The sequence below is a fragment of the Monodon monoceros genome, unplaced genomic scaffold (genome assembly GCF_005190385.1).
Source record: "Monodon monoceros isolate NGI ecotype Baffin Bay Population unplaced genomic scaffold, NGI_Narwhal_1 Super_Scaffold_20, whole genome shotgun sequence".
Taxonomy (NCBI): domain Eukaryota; kingdom Metazoa; phylum Chordata; class Mammalia; order Artiodactyla; family Monodontidae; genus Monodon; species Monodon monoceros.
Window position 1 is genome coordinate 9,079,872 of NW_021703777.1, and position 18,486 is coordinate 9,098,357.

The 18,486-nt window shown below is 37.9% G+C and overlaps 1 protein-coding gene across 1 annotated transcript in view; it reads left to right on the forward strand.

Annotated features, from left to right (window-relative positions):
* The first annotated feature begins 384 nt into the window (after positions 1-384).
* The window catches only part of MMRN1 (multimerin 1), a 65,274-nt gene continuing 47,172 nt past the window's right edge, over positions 385-18,486 (forward strand). The window contains exon 1 of the mRNA XM_029235205.1: positions 385-1,023. Coding sequence (XP_029091038.1) covers positions 437-1,023 — 587 coding nt within the window. The 5' untranslated portion in view covers positions 385-436. The remainder of the gene's footprint in view (positions 1,024-18,486) is intronic.

Below are 18,486 nucleotides of genomic sequence, written 5' to 3' on the forward strand. Positions count from 1 at the left end.
TAGAAAAAAAATGTTAAACTCCTTGATTCAGCCCATCCAAACAAAATTCCATTATCAACGTGAAATTTCTCTTCAAAATCAGCAGCACATGAAATATGAGTGAACCTAGGAAAGGAAAGTTACTTCATGTTTCTCTCATGGGTTTTCCTGATAATAATTGCCTGTGTTTTTCCATTTACCCTTAGCCTCGTCAGACACCCTTCACTGCTTCCATAGATCATCCTACCAGAGGTCACAGATCACACAGAACCTACAGAAACAGGAAATCAAACTTCCTGAGTCCACTGCAAAACACAGAAACCTGTTTCCTCTACACATCTCAAATTGGCAAAGTTCTGTCTTAGCAGATGCAGTGTGGAAGCAGCCATCGAAGAGGCTAGAAGGACTTTATCCCCCTCCCAATTTCACACGAGCTTTCTAGCTTCAAACTACTGAAATGAAAGGAGCAAGGATATTCATCCTCCTTTCTAGTTTATGGAGTGGGGGGATTGGGCGTAACAACACTACACATACTTGGGCTACACCCGAGGATGAGAACTCCTGGAACTCCCAGACCTCTGCTCCGGCTCCTCTAAGCAAAATACAAAGTCTTCAGGCGCTGCCAACCACCCAGATCACATCAGTGGAGATGGCCACAGCTCCCGATGCAAGCACTTCCGAGGAGAGTCTTCTGAAATCGACATTGCTTCCCTCAGAGACAAGTGCATCTCCCGAGCGTGTGAGAAACCAAACTCTCACACCCACAGGGAAGACAGAAGTGGTACTGAAGTTACAAACTCTTGCCCTCCCGACCAAATCGAGCATCAGGTTCAGTCCTAAAGCAGAGTCAGTGGTCCTTTCCAACTCCACCCTGAAATTTCTTCAGAGCTTTGCCAGAAAGTCGAATGAACAAGCCATTTCTCTAAACTCGGTTAGAGGCGTTGGAAATCGATCCCCACGGGAAACGTACCTCAGCAGAGGTGACAGCCCTGGAAGCCAAAGAACCAGCTACCAAAAATCAAGCTTTGAAACAACTAGAGGAAAGTAAGAAACATTCTTTTTTCTTTTTCTTCCTAACTATAAGGTTTATAAGATTGCAAGCTAACAGTTGTCTTACCTCCAGAAAAGGATTTCATGTCCAAGATGAAACCAGATCATATTTCAGTTAGGTGAGGTAATTAAGTGTTACCTTATCTAAAAGGGAAAAGATGAACAAACAAAACGCAGCAATTTATTTCAATCGGAGTGGTCGAAGTTACTAATAGAGGTGCTTTAACTGGGGATAGTCGGTAACAAACAGTGTAACCTCACAGTGACTGTTAGTTAATTCAGATCAAGGGTATGTTGGTTGTGCTCAGAACTACACGCACAACATGAAAGAAAAAATGTCATTACAGTTAAGGTGTGAACAGATTTAAAAACTGAAACAGCCTGCGCTGTGGAAAGCTCAAACTAAGCAGAGCTAGGTTGGAATCCTGGCTCCAGTACTGTCTAGATCCTTGACTTGAGCGAGTCAACTGATGTCCCTGAATCTCAGTTTCTTCATTTGTAAAAGACAGATATGGTATAAGGAGTACAGATAAAAATCCCAACTTTGCAGGGTTATCATGCAAGATTCAAATTAATGAGATGTGCTTAGACACACGCTTCTCACAGAATAGGTACTCAACAAGTCATCTTTTACTAGGACCATTATACTGAATTATGCCATCATTATGAATGGGTTGACTAGAAAGGCCAATTTTTCAAATTGATTTTGATTTAAAATGAGAGAAAATTCAATTTGAATTGTTGAAGCAAAATAATAAGACAAAGCTTAAAGGAGTATCATTAAAGAAGTCTTTCAAAAGGACCAAAAAACAAAAACAAAACCCTGGAAAATGCGCGTCCATGTTCTATTCATTTAATGTTCAAAGTTAAACACCTGACTATATAAAATAATTCAAGTTAATAATAGCAACTAACACCTGCTATGAAAGGCATTGTGTTAACACTGTTGTTGATATAAACATGAGACACTGGGAAGTATATAAGCCAATAGATTTGTATTTATGTATTCTTTATTATTCAAATCCATTTTTCACTGTATTTCAAAGGTTATGGCATTTTTTAAAACATGAAAGTAAATTTGATTTTATAAAAACTTATTAACATGGTGGAATTTGGAACATGACAATTTACTGTAAAAACAAATGCTACAGATTACAAAATGTTCAACTTAGGATAGGCTGTCTAAAACAGACATTTTAACAGATATAAATTAAACTTTCTCATGTTTAGGAACAACAGAATGTGGTCTATTAAGTGAAAACTGTAATTTATTGAGAGTCTTTTCTGAGTCATGCATAATATCGTTTCTATTAATCATATTTTGTTAGACTATGATTTAATTTTTTAAACCAATTATATAGAAATCTTAGGCACTCATAGGAAATGATTTGAACCTTTCAGAGATGTTATTATAAAGAGATTTTTCAATAGACTAGTAACTATAACCAAAAGAAGGGAACAGTTGAAAGTAAAATACCAATTAAATTTTACATAGCATATAGAAAGTGGCATATGGTTGTTTCATAATTAGAACTAGTAATTGATAATTTGATGAATACTAGTTTTTAAATAAATGCTAGTTGCTTTATCCAAAGACCTCACTGTCAAAGCTTATGAACCCTTACTTATATGATGACTGTTTATACATTGCTGGTCTCGGGGGAAACAGAATTTTTCAAATAAAAATAATTCCTGCTCCCAAGGAATGTGTTATATAAAAAGCAAGCACCAACATATCTCAGATTTTTAAAAATTCATTATATGTTGGGAGGAAACAAGATATTAAAGGTGTAACTTGCTGAGCCAAACTCCATCCCATGCATTTTCCAATGAAAAGAATCTTAAATTATTTCTAGAGAAAAGAACTAACTGTACTTAGAGATTCTACATCCTGAGGTCCTAGAGAACTAAGGTTCTCTTTGGTAATACTTTTCTTTTATAAATTTATTTCTTTATTTATTTTTGGCTGCATTGGGTCTTCATTGCTGCGTGTGGGCTTTCTCTAGTTACGGCGAGTGGGGGCTGCTCTTCGTTGCGGTGTGCGGGCTTCTCATTGCGGTGGCTTCTCTTGTTGCGGAGCACGGGCTCTAGGCACGTGGGCTTCAGTAGTTGTGTCACGTGGGCTCAGTAGTTGTGGCTCGCAGGCTCTAGAGCGCAGGCTCAGTAGTTGTGGCGCACAGGCTTAGCTGCTCCATGGCATGTGGGATCTTCCCGGACCAGGGCTCGAACCCGTGTCCCCTGCATTGGCAGGCGGATTCCTAACCACTGCGCCACCAGGGAAGTCCCGGTAATACTTTTCATTAAGTATTCATTCATTAAGTAATACTTCATTAAGTTCCAGACTTCTTACTCATTAGCCATGCAATTGATAATGGTATTAGAGAAAACTTAGGTCCATCTATTATGGCCACAGTGCTGATGCAAATAAGCCTTGGTAAGGTCAAAAGAGGTCTTTCATATTTTTGTTTGATTAGCAAATAATGATAACAGCAAACACTTTATGGCATTTTTCCTAGTACTGTACTATTGAGTGTGTGTGTATGTGTATATATATGTACACACACACACACACACTCGCATATTTTCAATCCTTTAATCATAACCATAATTCCATGAAGAAGATTCTGTTACTATTTCATTATAGAGAGGTTAAGAAAATTAACTAGGGTCACTTAGCTAGTAAATCCCAGGACAAAAATTCAAACCCAGGCTGGCTGGCTTCAGAGACGTAGCTCTCAATCCGTACATTATACTCCTTCAGCAAATACAGTCTATTATCCCAACTGGGAAAATACAAGTGGCCAGTTTATCTCCCCACTTCTCAGGCTTCAGAGGCTATTCTTTGCCTCCAGAATAAATTCCAGATTTCATTCCCAGTCGGTCATACAACGCCATCCTTGATCTGGCTCCTGCCTACTTCCCCAGCCTCACCTTCTGTGACTTTCTGGCCATGAAAATTTGTAGTTTTCTAGTCCACAATATGCTGTTTGTTAAACCTATCTTTGTTCCCTGTTTGTCCCTCTGGCTAGCATGGTCTTCTTTTCCCATCACCTACTTCTTTTACACCTGATAATAATACCTCCAGGAAGCTTTCTCAGGCTCAGTTATGTGGCCCCTCTAACTGTTCATATAGCTCTCTTTGAATTCTTCTATCACCGCACTTACAATGTTATAATTACAGTGAACTTGTGATCTCCTTGAGTTTAGGGACATATTTCCAGGGCTAGTAAGGTGTTTGGTTTACAATAAGTACACAGTATTTAACAAACTGAATGTAAAGTTTATGGATCTATATGTGAATATATAGATGAATCCTTCCCAAAGAAACATTTCTGTATAATAAAACCTTGTTGACTTGGGATAAACTCATCTTAGGTTTGGGGTTTTTTTCCTTACTATTTTTGGAATTTTATAGTGGTTCTATGTAAAAGGAATACTTCTGTCAATAGAATTTTTCTGGCATATTTTTGTCTCATCTTGTACTTTCCCTTATCTTACCACCACAGGAACTCCTGGCTACACCAGAGCTGTGGTTTCCTGTCTGGAAAAGTGGGTGTTGGTCAGTGACCAAGCACTTTGAAACAGGCAGGATAAAAAGAAGAAATTGGGATTAATGCATTTAGGTATTGAACTAGTATTTGCTGAGGACCTAATATGTTCCCGGCATTGTGCTTGTGCTGAGGGTAAAACAGTGAAGACAAACTCCCACCTGTTCTGTCCTCACGGAATCTGCAGTCCAGTGGGAAAAGGGCATGGGGAGGAAAAACAGTACATCACAAATGCTGATGTTGAATCAAAATGGTGATGAACAAACATTCTGAACGAAGTTTATGAGAGAACATAACAGGATGAGTGGTCTACCTGGAGGCTATGAGCTTTCCCTGAGAGGATAGTAGGTGAAACGAGATATTGGCATTAACTGCCTACCTAACTTCTCTCACAATCCCAACCCCTGCACACACGTACTTGAATCTTCATCTCAGTGAATGGCTAGTTCCATAACTAGAAACCTTGGGTATACCCTTTATACTTTTTCTCTCCCGGCCTTTACATAATCAATCAAGAAGTCTTCTTGGTGTTCCCTCCAATATCCCCCAAACCTGCCAGCTTCTCTCCACCTTCACCACACCATGTTATTCTTAGCCACCATTATCTACTACTTAGTCTCTTAACTTGTCCATGTTTCCACTCTTGCCTCCACACAAGTGTGAGATCTTTCAAACTTTTTTATTGAATACATTTGACATAGAACATTGTATACATTTAAGGTATTTAAACTTTAATTCAGGTTAATGCGTTTCATTGGATGTAAGACTTCATCTATTGTGATGGGATTTTATGTACTGATCAGAAAGTATGACATTATTTAAAGTTTTCAGATTTATCTCAGAGTTGTTTTTGTTTTTTCTTTTGCGGTACGCGGGCCTCTCACTGTTGTGGCCTCTCGCGTTGCGGAGCACAGGCTCCGGACACGCAGGCCCAGCGGCCATGGCTCACGGGCCCAGCCGCTCCGCGGCATGTGGGATCTTCCCGGACCGGGGCACGAACCCGTGTCCCCTGCATCGGCAGGCGGACTCTCAACCACTGCGCCACCAGGGAAGCCCTATCTCAGAGTTTTTATATCACTTTTGCCTCCTTGAAATGAAGATATAAATGAAACTGGTTAAGACATTTCTAAGGCAATGACAAAAACTACTGTCTGACTAGTAGTGACTAAAATATATCATTGATTTCAAAATATATTCCTGATTTCAGAGATGTTTTAAAACCTGTAAAATTTAGTATTTTGCTCACATGCTCAAAATCACTTTGTAGCTTTCCAATACATTTAGAATAAAATCCTAAATCCTCACCATGCACACAGGGTCCTGCTTGACATGACCCCTGCCTATCTTTATGATCTCATTTTCTACCATGCTCCAAGCTCACTCCACTCAATCTCGTCCAGCCACACTGCCCTTCCTCCTGGTTACTGACCATGCCAAGTTAATACATATCTCAAGGAAACTCCTGTTTGCTCTTGAGAGAATGCTCTTCCCTCAGCATTTAGACAAATGGTTCCTTTTCTTATGCAATTTGAGCTTTAATGGCCCTCCCTCAAGTAGACCTTCTCTGACCACCCAATGGAAAGTTGCCATCCTTATCTTATCACCCTTATTGTTTCTTCAGAGCATTTATTTGAAATTATTGGGTCTATTTATGCAGGCAGTTGTGTATTTTATATTTTTCCACAAAATACATTCTGTGAAAATAGGACCCTTGACCTTCTTACTTATTATTATTCTATTCACTGCCAACAATAGTGCTATGCACATAGAGAGAGCTCCACAAAACTCTGTGGAATGACAGATTATTGGATGGATTTGGAGTTCACAGCAGAGATAAAGACTAGAAATATAAGTTTGGGAAATATGAGAACTATAGAAATATGGATGCTCAATTGAGGAGTTTTTCTTTCTTTCTTTCTTTCTTTAACGAAAGGGAGGAGGGAGAGAGGGCAGAAATCAGAGCTCTTCCAGAGAGTTTCCCACTTACCTGTTTGTCATTGTATTTGATTTTGCATATAGAATGGCCATAAATATGGTAAAATGTTAATGAAAGGGCCAGAAGGGAAAAGTTGAATATGAAACAAGATGAATCCTATATTTGCTGAGTTTATTGACTTTATTTATTTTAGAATTTCACTTGTTTATTCTTTCTATAAGCTATGTAACTTGCTTTATGTACAAATAGGTGGCTCAAGTTAAATGAATTCTGATTTCTAATATGTCTAACGTGGTAAACTCTACAAGTCTTTTATTAAACCACTTGTAAATAGAAAATTTAAATTTTAAAATTTAATGGTTTAAAATTACAAAAACTAACCATTAAATTAATTCTGCTGCCTATCGTCATATGCAATTTTCTGCTTAATTCTGTAAATTATGAGGTTTTACATGTGAAAAATCTGGTCAATTAAATTCAGATGCCACCTTAGTCCATTCAGGCTGTTATAACAAAATGAGCGACTGGGTTCCTTATAGACAACAGAAATTTATTTCTCACAGTTCCGGAAGCTGGAAACCCAGGAACAGGTTGCCAGCATGGCCTTTTTCAGATTCCCGACTTCTCATTGTACTCCTACATTGTGGAAGGCATGAGGGATCTCTCTAGGGCCACTTTTATAAGGGCACTAATCCCTTATACCTAACCACCTCCCCAAATCCCCATCTCTCAATATTATCATAATGGGAATTTGGATGTCAACAAATGAATTTTGGGGGGACACAAACATTCAGTCTTTATCATTTATAGTTTGCAAAGTTCTTATCAGTGGCCTAGTAGCATCCAAGGGGATTATTCTCACATGCTGTTAAATTATAAAAAGAAACACACCATTATATTAAAGAGTATTTTTTATGTCCTTGAGAAATTAAATGTATCTACTACATTACTGCCAGTGAAAATACTAAAGTATATTCAGTATCTCAGTTTTTTTCTCATTAATCGTTTCCTTTTTTCTTTGATATTTCTACTCACTAAATTGCTGCAGAATATACACACACATATTGTATGATACACACCAGAATTTATACAGTCTAGGTGATTAAACAAGAAATGTTTGTACACCTTCTGTTTCTTTAAATACCAAAATATTAATTAAAAAATGTGTTATTTCGGGAAATGCTAAAAGAGTCAGCTTACAGGAACAACTGGTTTAAGTATAGAATTAAGCATCACAGCACCTATTAGCTTGCCTTTCCCGAGGCTCCGTGGTCTGCACACTGGGAAAGTCTGACACCTACTGGAATAGAATTTACAATGTCCCTGAATACGTTGAAGTAACAGGATGGGGAAAAGAAACAAAAAAATAAAGTTAGGTAAAATAAAACAAATTTGTGAAAAAAGTTTAATTAAGGTACCTTTAAGAATTGTTTCTTAGGTATAATATATGTATTTTTATATCTAATTCAGTGTACCTCTTAAAAATGTACTGTCATTGGCTTTAAAACTTTGAAAACAGGTTGGATCCAAAAAGCAAACTCCATGCACATCCTGAGCGGGGGACACACTCAGCTCATTCTCCTAAAATTTTACACTGAGAAATTATTAGTAGTATTATTATTGTATGTACACAATGATTTGTGACTCTGAGGTACTATATGGCATATATCATTAAAAACTCAATTACATACTACACTGTGCCCAACATGGAAGGCAAATCAGTGCCTGACCAAAGATTTTCATTGCAAAAGTTGGTATGTAAAAGGGGTTTCATCTTAAAACCTAAATTAACCAGAAAATTAAAGTATCAGAAATTCCCCATAATCTGAGCTTTTCATGATTGCCTCTCAAGATTTGTTTCAAATATTTACACGATTCTTTTATAAAACTAATACTTCTATCCCAGTTTATATATTATATAGACTTTTGAAAAAGGATGGACTATATAAAGGTATTTACACTAAAATAAAATGAACCACAATATTTTTTTTAATTTGAAAATAGTAATTTTCTTAAGGAGATTTGTATCAAGATGGACTTATCTTTTGGACTAATAGCCAAAACTAAATATAAAAAGTCTAATGCTTTATTTGTGTGTGATTTACATATTAAAAATCTTTTTACTAAATCTAAATGCTTACTTCCAATTTCTGTTAATATTTCTTTCACACTGGGTATATTTCCTTTCTCATTTATGACTGATGAACTACCTGTAAATCCTGGTCTCTCATAATAATTAATAATTTCATCTTTTTTTTTAGTTTGATTGAAAAAAATAAAGATTACATAACATTTAGGAAGTATTATTGTTCATAACTACTTAAGACTATAAAAACATTTAGAATATATTTCTTCTGAGAGCTAAGCCTCCTCATATGAATTGAACATCACCAATAATAGTCTTCTGTCATGGTTTTCTGGAACTTATTATTGACCTGATACACATAAGCAATTATGGTTAAGATGAATTTATCAGGTCATTACAGAAACAAGAAAGGAGCAACCTCTACTTGTGTACGAGGCCAAAAACAAAATGGGAGATATATACATACATATATATAGCTATATAGGTATCTATTCCCATCATAAAAATCCTACTGAGCTCTCTGAATCATCCAGGCATTACCAGCAGCAGCAAGTGTTTTACATATATTAAGTCATTTAATCTCACAACAATCCTGTGAGGTAGGTAATATTATTATATTTATTGTATCGATGAGGAAGCCACATTTAACAAACAAGCTAATGGCTAATAAGTTGTTTCATTTTCTCTTGGTCCTCATTGAATCCCTAAGTTCATCTGAATAACGGGATGACAGGAAACAAAGTCAAAATGTCCTTAAATACATCATCTCCCCAAGCAGAGAATCTTCTCCAACTTCCAAGAGAAAATTACATATCATTGGCTAGTTTATGGAGGGGATTTTGCTGGTTTACCTTGATTTCTAGTGAATAGCCTCAGGACTTGGTATTTTCATGCTATCGTGTCAATTCAAATCACAGGTTATGAATATAAATGCTTAAACATTGTCTTCTACGAACAGGATGACAATCAATTTATTAATCTGTGTTCTAAGGACTAGTATAAATAAATAACATTAATTCTTAGATTGATGTCTTCTATTTCTTAAGGAAAATACTTGTCATGGTCATTATTTAAATGAATCCTTTGTTGCTTCAGTCCACTCTCAATTCAGGATAAGAATGGATATGTTTGGACCAGTGTTTGGTCAGGGTACACTTCAAATGGCAAATGACCAATTAATGGAATCTTTGTTTTTAATTTAGTGTTTTCAGGGCTCCTTGGAAGACTGGATTTCTAAAATGTTTCAATCAAAAGTACAGTGATTGTTTACTTACAATGCTTTTCTTAGTTCATTATCCACAAGACTTCAAGTTGTCTCTGTCAAAATAGAATCCTTTTCTCCCTTTTGTAAGTTCTGCAAGCCAGGCTCATGTTCATAAATAACAAAAGATGTCTGCTTTTTCTTCAAACAAACATTTTACCTGTTAACTTGGAAAATCCAAAGGATCAATACAAGCTTTTTTCAGTACATGTTGCCACACAAAAGCAACCGTGTTATTACCATTAAAGAGAATCCCAAATGCAGTCTGCTGTTTGGAGTGTTCAGACCCCACGGAAAGCTCAATACTTCAAAGAAACCGCTCTCCGTCGGCCATAATCACTCTGGAAAGGTACAAAGGATTTCTAGATTTAAGCAAAATACTTGTCTGGGATCATTACATTTGCTTTTATACTGGCCTGTCACCATTTCACCATGCTGAATTTTCTGTTTTTAAACTTCTATTTTCAGATTATTTCGTTTTAAATTTATATTTACATTTTTAACATCTCTTAATGAGCTTATTTCATCGGTGGCATAAACCTAATTACAAGTCACACCAGGGGCTCTTTGGCTGTGGATTGTTCTTCCAGTTTACACTGGATCAAAGGTTGCTGGGCCACTGGCAATCTGCTCTTTTGCCTACTCAACTATTTTAGTCATGAAATGGTTTCACTATTTAGGGTTTTAAACAATCTCTGCAGGTGACACTGATTTATTCTCACAAACAATATCTTTCTGTTTGTCTATCTGTCTTTCTAACAACCATCTCTTTTCTTTTTTTTTTCAGTACCCAGGGTATGCAGGGACGGTGGTATTTTTTCCTGCCTCGCCCCGTGCCCTCCATAGTCATTCAGCCAATGCTCACGTGACAGACAATGTGTGCTTCTGATGAAGTTAGACATTCTCTGTGATTAGGATAATCAGTGGATTTGCAGGAGAAATCTATTTTTAAAATATCCCTTTATCATGGTGTCTTTATTAATTTTAAAATTTTTATTTCCTGTTTTTGCCGTACTTAGTTCCACATTATTTTGCCAAGTATCACCATGCTTGAACAAAATGTACCAACGTGTCTTTTCATGCCTTTATGGAGCTGAATTTTCAAACTTCTCATTCAAGAGAACCTTGCACAATAAGCTGTACAGTGCTCAATTTATCTGCCTTAGACAGATGAATGGCTGAGTCCGCTTTATTTGTAGAGGAACATGTGGTCCAAAGAGGCCTAAACAGTCCAAAGCAGATGTTTACTAACTTTAGTGACTCTACTCTGGGGGAAAATGTGTTCCTTCTTTGTTTTTTAACATTTAGGTTGACTTTTGCGTTATTTTGATTATAATAATAATTATTATTTTAAGCAGCATAGAGGTCTTATGTTCTACTGATTTAGTGGCGTACATTGCATATTAATTTGAACTCATAGTGATTTGATTTTACAGTCATGTAGCATTTCCTTTAGTACTAGATTTTGTAAATCATTTCTGCCTCTACCCTCGATTAAAAAACCTCAGAAAACAAACGAGAGGGAAGAATATAAATTTAACATAACAAGGTATATATTCACAATAGGGAAAAAATGACAGAAACAGAAAAGTAGAGAGAAAAAAAATCATGCTATAATCCAATCATTCAATTTATAGTTATTAAGAACTTCCTACAGTTTAGTATAGGATGTTTTATAATAAAATAACTGGTATTACAACAGAAATGAGGCTGATTTTTGTTTTCCTAAACAGTATCTATATGATTTTGGATGGCTTCTACCAGGATGTCATCTAAAAATAGGTATTTTAATAAAGGCTGTTTTTGTCTGATCATGGCATTTTTGTGGCAAATGGCCTACTTTGATGTTGTTAAAGTTTCTCAGCTTCACTGGAGCGTGGTCAATTCATATTCCTCTACTATCTTATATGTTGAAGACAGTAAGCATACATGGATGGATATAAACAAAGGTTTTTAGAAACGGGCTTGAGAAAAGTTATGGATACAGTATGGTCTAATTGATAAGACATGTGGATCAGAACAGCAATTCAGCTAAATCTTTCTGTAAGGCAGGATTTGTTATTCTTAATCATATCATTTAAAATTGTGCTATATTTGATACAAAATAGATGTGTACCTAATTTTACCATATGTATCCTTAACAGTGTATCATTCACTTTTATTTTTTAGCTTTATGTAAGAAAAAATCATTGTATGGTATTATTTCTGTAACTTGCTTGTATCGCACAAGTTTATTATAAGTTATATTTGGGTTATTGAATATTACAGTTCATTTGTTTAACTGGTGAATAATACCTATGTGTAAATATTTCAATGTATTTCTCCATTCTACGGTAAATGGACATTTAAACTACTTTTAGGTTTTGATAGTTATGAATAATGCTTGCTACCATAAATACTCAGATAACATGATTCCTGGAACACATGTGCAAGAGTTTCTCTAAAGTATATATCTAGAAGTGTAACTGCTGGGTCAGTATACGCATGTTCATTATTACATGATATTAACACATTGTTTTTCAAAGTGGTTTTACCATATATTTCTACGAACAGTATATATGAGATTCCAGTTCTCTATATCCTCTGAACACGTGAGATTGTCAAATTCTCAAAATTTGCTTATTTGGCGACATACACCAAGAGCCTGGAAAGGCCCTTCCTAGCCTTCATGAATTGGGCCTGGTGTCAACCAGCAGCTTTACCAGAAACCCGAGGTCTGTGTGATGCAGCAATGTTGGCTGCACCTGGAAAACGCTTGAGTTCACAGGAGATGAAGGAAGGCACATCTGGGGACTCAAAGCCCACTTCTTCCTTTATAGGAAGCACCTTGGCACACGAGAGGCTTGCCCCCTCAAAGGCTTTCCCCCTTAGTGCTAGTTCTGAGGGGTTAGCCATCCCCTCTGAGAATGGAGGTTTGGAGAGAGAGAGCACGTGTGTGAGCACGAGACTCCTAAGTCACAACTCAGTCAATATCCCAGATTTCAAACGCAAGAGCTGAGAACAGTCTATGGGTTGCAAATCTCTAGAAAAGGACCTTCCCTCACTCCCCTCAAAAAGCGGAGGGAGGGGCTTCCCTGGTGGCGCAGTGGTTGAGAGTCCGCCTGCCGATGCAGGGGACACGGGTTCGTGTCGCGGTCTGGGAAGATCCCACATGCCGCGGAGCGGCTGGGCCCGTGAGCCATGGCCGCCGAACCTACGTGTCTGGAGCCTGTGCTCTGCAACGGGAGAGGCCACAACAGTGAGAGGCCCGCGTACAGCAAAAAAAAAAAAAAAAAAAGCAGAAGGAAATTAACCAGCCTCAAGAGGCGTGAGAGAGAAAGCAAGAACCTGAGGGTTTAAGAACCCATTCCATCTCCTAGTTCGGTTTCTGGAAAGAAGCAAGCCAATATAGCAGTGACTGTCTACAACTTGGCTATAAGAATTCCCTGAGAAGCCACTGAGGACCAAGTCTCCAAGACGACTACCTTTCCATTGGAGGTGGTTGTCAGAACTGTAGCCTACATGCATGCTTCCCAGCTGCCAAGGAATCCGTCCAAGCAGTTCCAAGACTGTAGCCAGTTTGGTCAGAGGATCCTACTAGTATTTCTCCCCCATGTGCTGAGGTGGACTTGCCTACCGCAGAGGAGCCTAGGAAAGTCCAGCCTCTGTTTCGCTTGCCACCCTGAAAAACGTACCCAATAGGGAGGAGGGTGGAAGAGGTGACTGTATCCCCTTGAAGAAAGTGAAGTGGGGAGTCTGCCTGAGACTCAGAGCTGAATTTGACAGAGGATATAGGCTGAAATAATCAAGGCCTCACTCCTTTCTGAGCATGCTGGGGTTTAATCTTCATGGGAGAAGATCAAAACATTTTACCTCCCCAGCAGAGATCACAGACGAGCTACTCTAGACATCTGGGCAATTTCCAGGTAGAATGCATTTAGGCCTCCATGTATCCCATGGTATTTAGCACCACCAATGTTTGTTCCTCCTGGAAAAGCTTCCTTTTTACATACATATTTACACACTTAAAAGCAGTTCAATGCCTGCTAGCTTGGCTCATACAAAAGAGGGTTAAAACTCTCACTGAGGAAAGACCAAAATGTGTCCAATTGTATAAAGGCCTCTTCCCTTGCAAGAAACAGGGAGATAGCTGATTTCCTCCCATTTTTCCTCTTTTGCAAAAGAAGTCTTAATTGTAAGCTCGTGTTGTAATTCGAAGACCCATTCTCAGGCCATTTTCCCCCTGACTCTAGCCGATGTTGGAGCCAGGCAGTGTTACAAAAGAAAGTCATTTTCTTCTTTTTCATAACTCCAGTATACCACATACAGTAGGAAGTCATATAGAATTAAGAACATAATACGTTACCATTTATAGAATAAAAGCACGTAGCTAAAAGAGCCACATTATCAGAAAGGACAGGTACAAACTTACTGATAAGAGTTCTATATCCAGTTGATTCTTAGATATTATCTCCATTAGAAAACATTATCTCCATCTTCAAAATACTTCAACCCTCTCCAGCCACTCTCAGATGTGTTTAATACGTAAGAGAATTCTTAGTGAGATTGTTGAAAATAGCTCTTATCAAGTTTTGTCTGTGTTTTGGAAGATTTTTTTGCTTTGCTTTACAGTCGGCTAAATGTAGGCCAAGTCTGACCACCGTATTTATTATTTAAACTGCAAGTAATTATACACAATTCCTCTTTGTCCTGTTACTGCCTTAACAATCTCAACCTTCCTTAAATCCCTATTTGTCTAATAACATTGTCCCACCTGTTTTATTTCTTTAGTCTCTGCCTTTCATTAACTCACTCTAAAGACACAGGTGTGCTTTTTATTCCATGCTGACCACCAATTTGGAAATAGATGATCATTCTCTTAGCTCCCATTTCACTAATTTTACTTCTTATATTTCCTATTTATTTTTACTGTGCTTACTCCTTAGACTGACTGGTATGATCACATGTCTCTTCTTTTCCCTTCCTGTTAAATTAGCAGGTATATCGCTGACATACCCCATTTTGGAAGGGCTTTTTCTCAGGATGACCAGAGCAAAATGACACCAAGGAGGCGTCTTGGGTGGAAATTCCTCTAACCCAGGCACAGAACATGTTCTGCAGTGGAGAGTTTTCCTGATTTACAGTCCCTCATTTCTCCTTTACCCTCTCACACAACATGGTAATCGGGGCAGGTTCCATTAAGGACACACACCTGTATCTATACTTCCAGGCGATCATATTAGGCATGGGTGAAAAACCAACCCCTGCGTAAAGGCAAGATTTCTAGTCAGGGAGCAATATCTTACCGCCTGATTCAGAGGACCCCCACTAATATCAGGTTTAATATTTTGCTACAGTCATCCGCGAGCCAACCCCTCTTAACCAATCTTAACAAAACAGACATAGACAAACATGGACAAAGAAATCCAAAGTCTTAGGACTCCATCCTTTGAGTACCTCAGCAGCTATAACCTTTTATATTGTCTCCCTCAGGGTGGGAATCTAACCCACAATCCTGAGAAGGTTATTAGACAACTTTAGGTGCTGGCACATTTTAACAATGTTACTCACCCAAAAGACGTCTGATCCAGGTGCGGTTTCTTCTCTCAAAAGTGAAAGTAGCACCAAGGAGCCTGGAGAGCAGCAGCGGGAAGCAGCAACGTGACACCTGACCCTCTAGACAAGTTTGGTCTGGGTGACTGCTCAGGGTGGGTGACGAGGGCCTGCACTCTGCCAGGGGCTGTGGTGCCTTTGGCAGGTAGTCATGAGATTTACATCCCTTTGTGGTGACCAACATTGCTACCGAGCAAGGGCTCCTTGCCCAATGAGCACAGAAGCCAATACCAAGGCACCGGCTTTTGAGAAAATAAAAGCTCTACTGCGAGATCGACCGGCAAGGAAACAGGAAGCAAGGCTCTCGCATCTGTCTTCGCCATCCAGGGCTCGGGGTGAAGTTTAGGGGGATTAGGGAAATTTCAAACTTGGAAGCTGATTGGCTAGGCTCGAATTAGTCCATATAAGCTCCCACTGTTGCTGGGAGCCAGATTTTCCTTGTTGAAGAACTTCTCATTTCATAAAAGCCTCAACACGTCTATTCTTTGAGTTCCATAGACTGAAGATTCTCGGCTCTGGGGTTATACTGCACACGTGGGTTCCTGTCTTGCGCATGCCCAGGGCTGTCTGTAAAATAACTCAAGGTTTGATTAATCAACATCCTCTTTAAGGATGCAAAACCAGTTTAAGCTGGTCAACGTTTTACATGCTGTTAAATTTAACAAGAACAATGTTATTTTTCCTATTATAAACAGTATCTCTCTTAAATTTGTTGTTAGCACATCAAACTATAACTGATCTTAACTGTATGGCTAAACTTTTTTATTAATTATAAAACATTTTATATTGATCTTCACTAAATTGATGAACTCATTCATTATAATCATTTACATATAGACTCCTTTATATTTTCTTTCTTCATAATCATATCACCTGCTGCTAATAAGTTATTTTTTTTCCTCATTTTAGATCCTTACATCATTTATTTATTTATTTATTTTCATCTTACTGCACATTGCTCAATGGAAGTAACAGATCTACGTCTGAGTCACTACCTCAGTCTAATATCGATATCTGCATAAGGGCAATTTTGGATTTTGACTTAGCTTATAGCTAAACAATAGATTCTGGTTTTAGCTCTGATTTATTCTTAATTTACTTTTATCTTACAGTGCTTTTTTTTTTTAATATCTTTACTGGGGTATAATTGCTTTACAATGGTGTGTTAGTTTCTGCTCTATAACAAAGTGAATCAGCTCTACACATACACACGTTCCCATATCTCTTCCCTCTTGCGTCTCCCTCCCTCCCACCCTCCCTATCCCACCCATCTAGGTGGTCACAAGCCACCGAGCTGATCTCCCTGTGCTATGCGGCTGCTTCCCACTAGCTATCTATTTTACGTTTGCTAGTTTATATATGTCCATGCCACTCTCTCACTTTGTCACAGCTTACCCTTCCCCCCCCCCCGCCATATCCTCAAGTCCATTCTCTAGTAGGTTTGTGTCTTTATTCCCATCTTACCCCTAGGTTCTTCATCACCTTTTTTTTTCTTAGGTTCCATATATATGTGTTAGCATACGGTATTTGTTTTTCTCCTTCTGACTTATTTCACTCTGTATGACAGTCTCTAAGTCCATCCACCTCACTACAAATAACTCAATTTCATTTCTTTTTATGGCTGAGTAATATTCTATTGTATATATGTGCCACATCTTCTTTATCCATTCATCTGTTGATGGACACTTAGGTTGCTTCCATGCCCTGGCTATTGTAAATAGAGCTGCAGTGAACATTTTGGTACATGACTCTTTTTGAATTATGGTTTTCTCAGGGTATATGCCCAGTAGTGGGATTGCTGGGTCTTATGGTAGTTCTATTTTTAGTTTTTTAAGAAACCTCCATACTGTTCTCCATAGTGGCTGTATCCATTTACATTCCCACCAACAGTGCAAGAGGGCTCCCTTTTCTCCACACCCTCTCCAGCATTTATAGTTTCTAGATTTTGTGATGATGGCCAGTCTGACCAGTGTGAGATGGTATCTCATTGTAGTTTCGATTTGCATTTCTCTAATGATTAATGATGTTGAGCATCCTTTCATGTGTTTGTTGGCAATCTGCATATCTTCTTCGGAGAAATGTCTATTTAGGTTTTCTGCCCATTTTTGGATTGGGTTGTTTGTTTTTTTGTTATTGAGCTGCTTGTAAATTTTGGGAATTAATCCTTTGTCAGTTGCTTCATTTGCAAATATTTTCTCCCATTCTAAAGGTTGTCTTTTGGTCTTGTTTATGGTTTCCTTTGCTGTGCAAAAGCTATTAAGTTTCATTAGGTCCCATTTGTTTATTTTTGTTTTTATTTCCATTTCTCTAGGAGGTGGGTCAAAAAGGATCTTGCTGTGATTTATGTCATAGAGTGTTCTGCCTATGTTTTCCTATAAGAGTTTGATAGTGTCTGGCCTTACATTTAGGTCTTTAATCCATTTTGAGTTTATTTTTGTGTATGGTTAGGGAGTGTTCTAATTTCATACTTTTACATGTACCTGTCCAGTTTTCCCAGCACCACTTATTGAAGAGGCTGTCTTTTCTCCATTGTATATTCTTGCCTCCTTTATCAAAGATAAGGCGACCATATGTGCGTGGGTTTATCTCTGGGCTTTCTGTCCTGTTCCATTGATCTATATTTCTGTTTTTGTGCCAGTACCATACTGTCTTGATTACTACAGCTTTGTAGTATAGTCTGAAGTCAGGGAGCCTGATTCCTCCCGCTCCATTTTTCATTCTCCAGATTGCTTTGGCTATTCGGGGTCTTTTGTGTTTCTATACAAATTATGAAATTTTTTGTTCTAATTCTGTGAAAAATGCCAGTGGTAGTTTGATAGGGATTGCATTGAATCTGTAGATTGCTTTGGGTAGTAGAGTCATTTTCACAATGTTGATTCTTCCAATCCAAGAATATGGTATATCTCTCCATCAATTTGTATCATCTTTAATTTCTTTCATCAGTGTCTTATAATTTTCTGCATACAGGTTTTGTCTCCTTAGGTAGGTTTATTCCTAGATATTTTACTCTTTTTGTTGCAGTGGTAAATGGGAG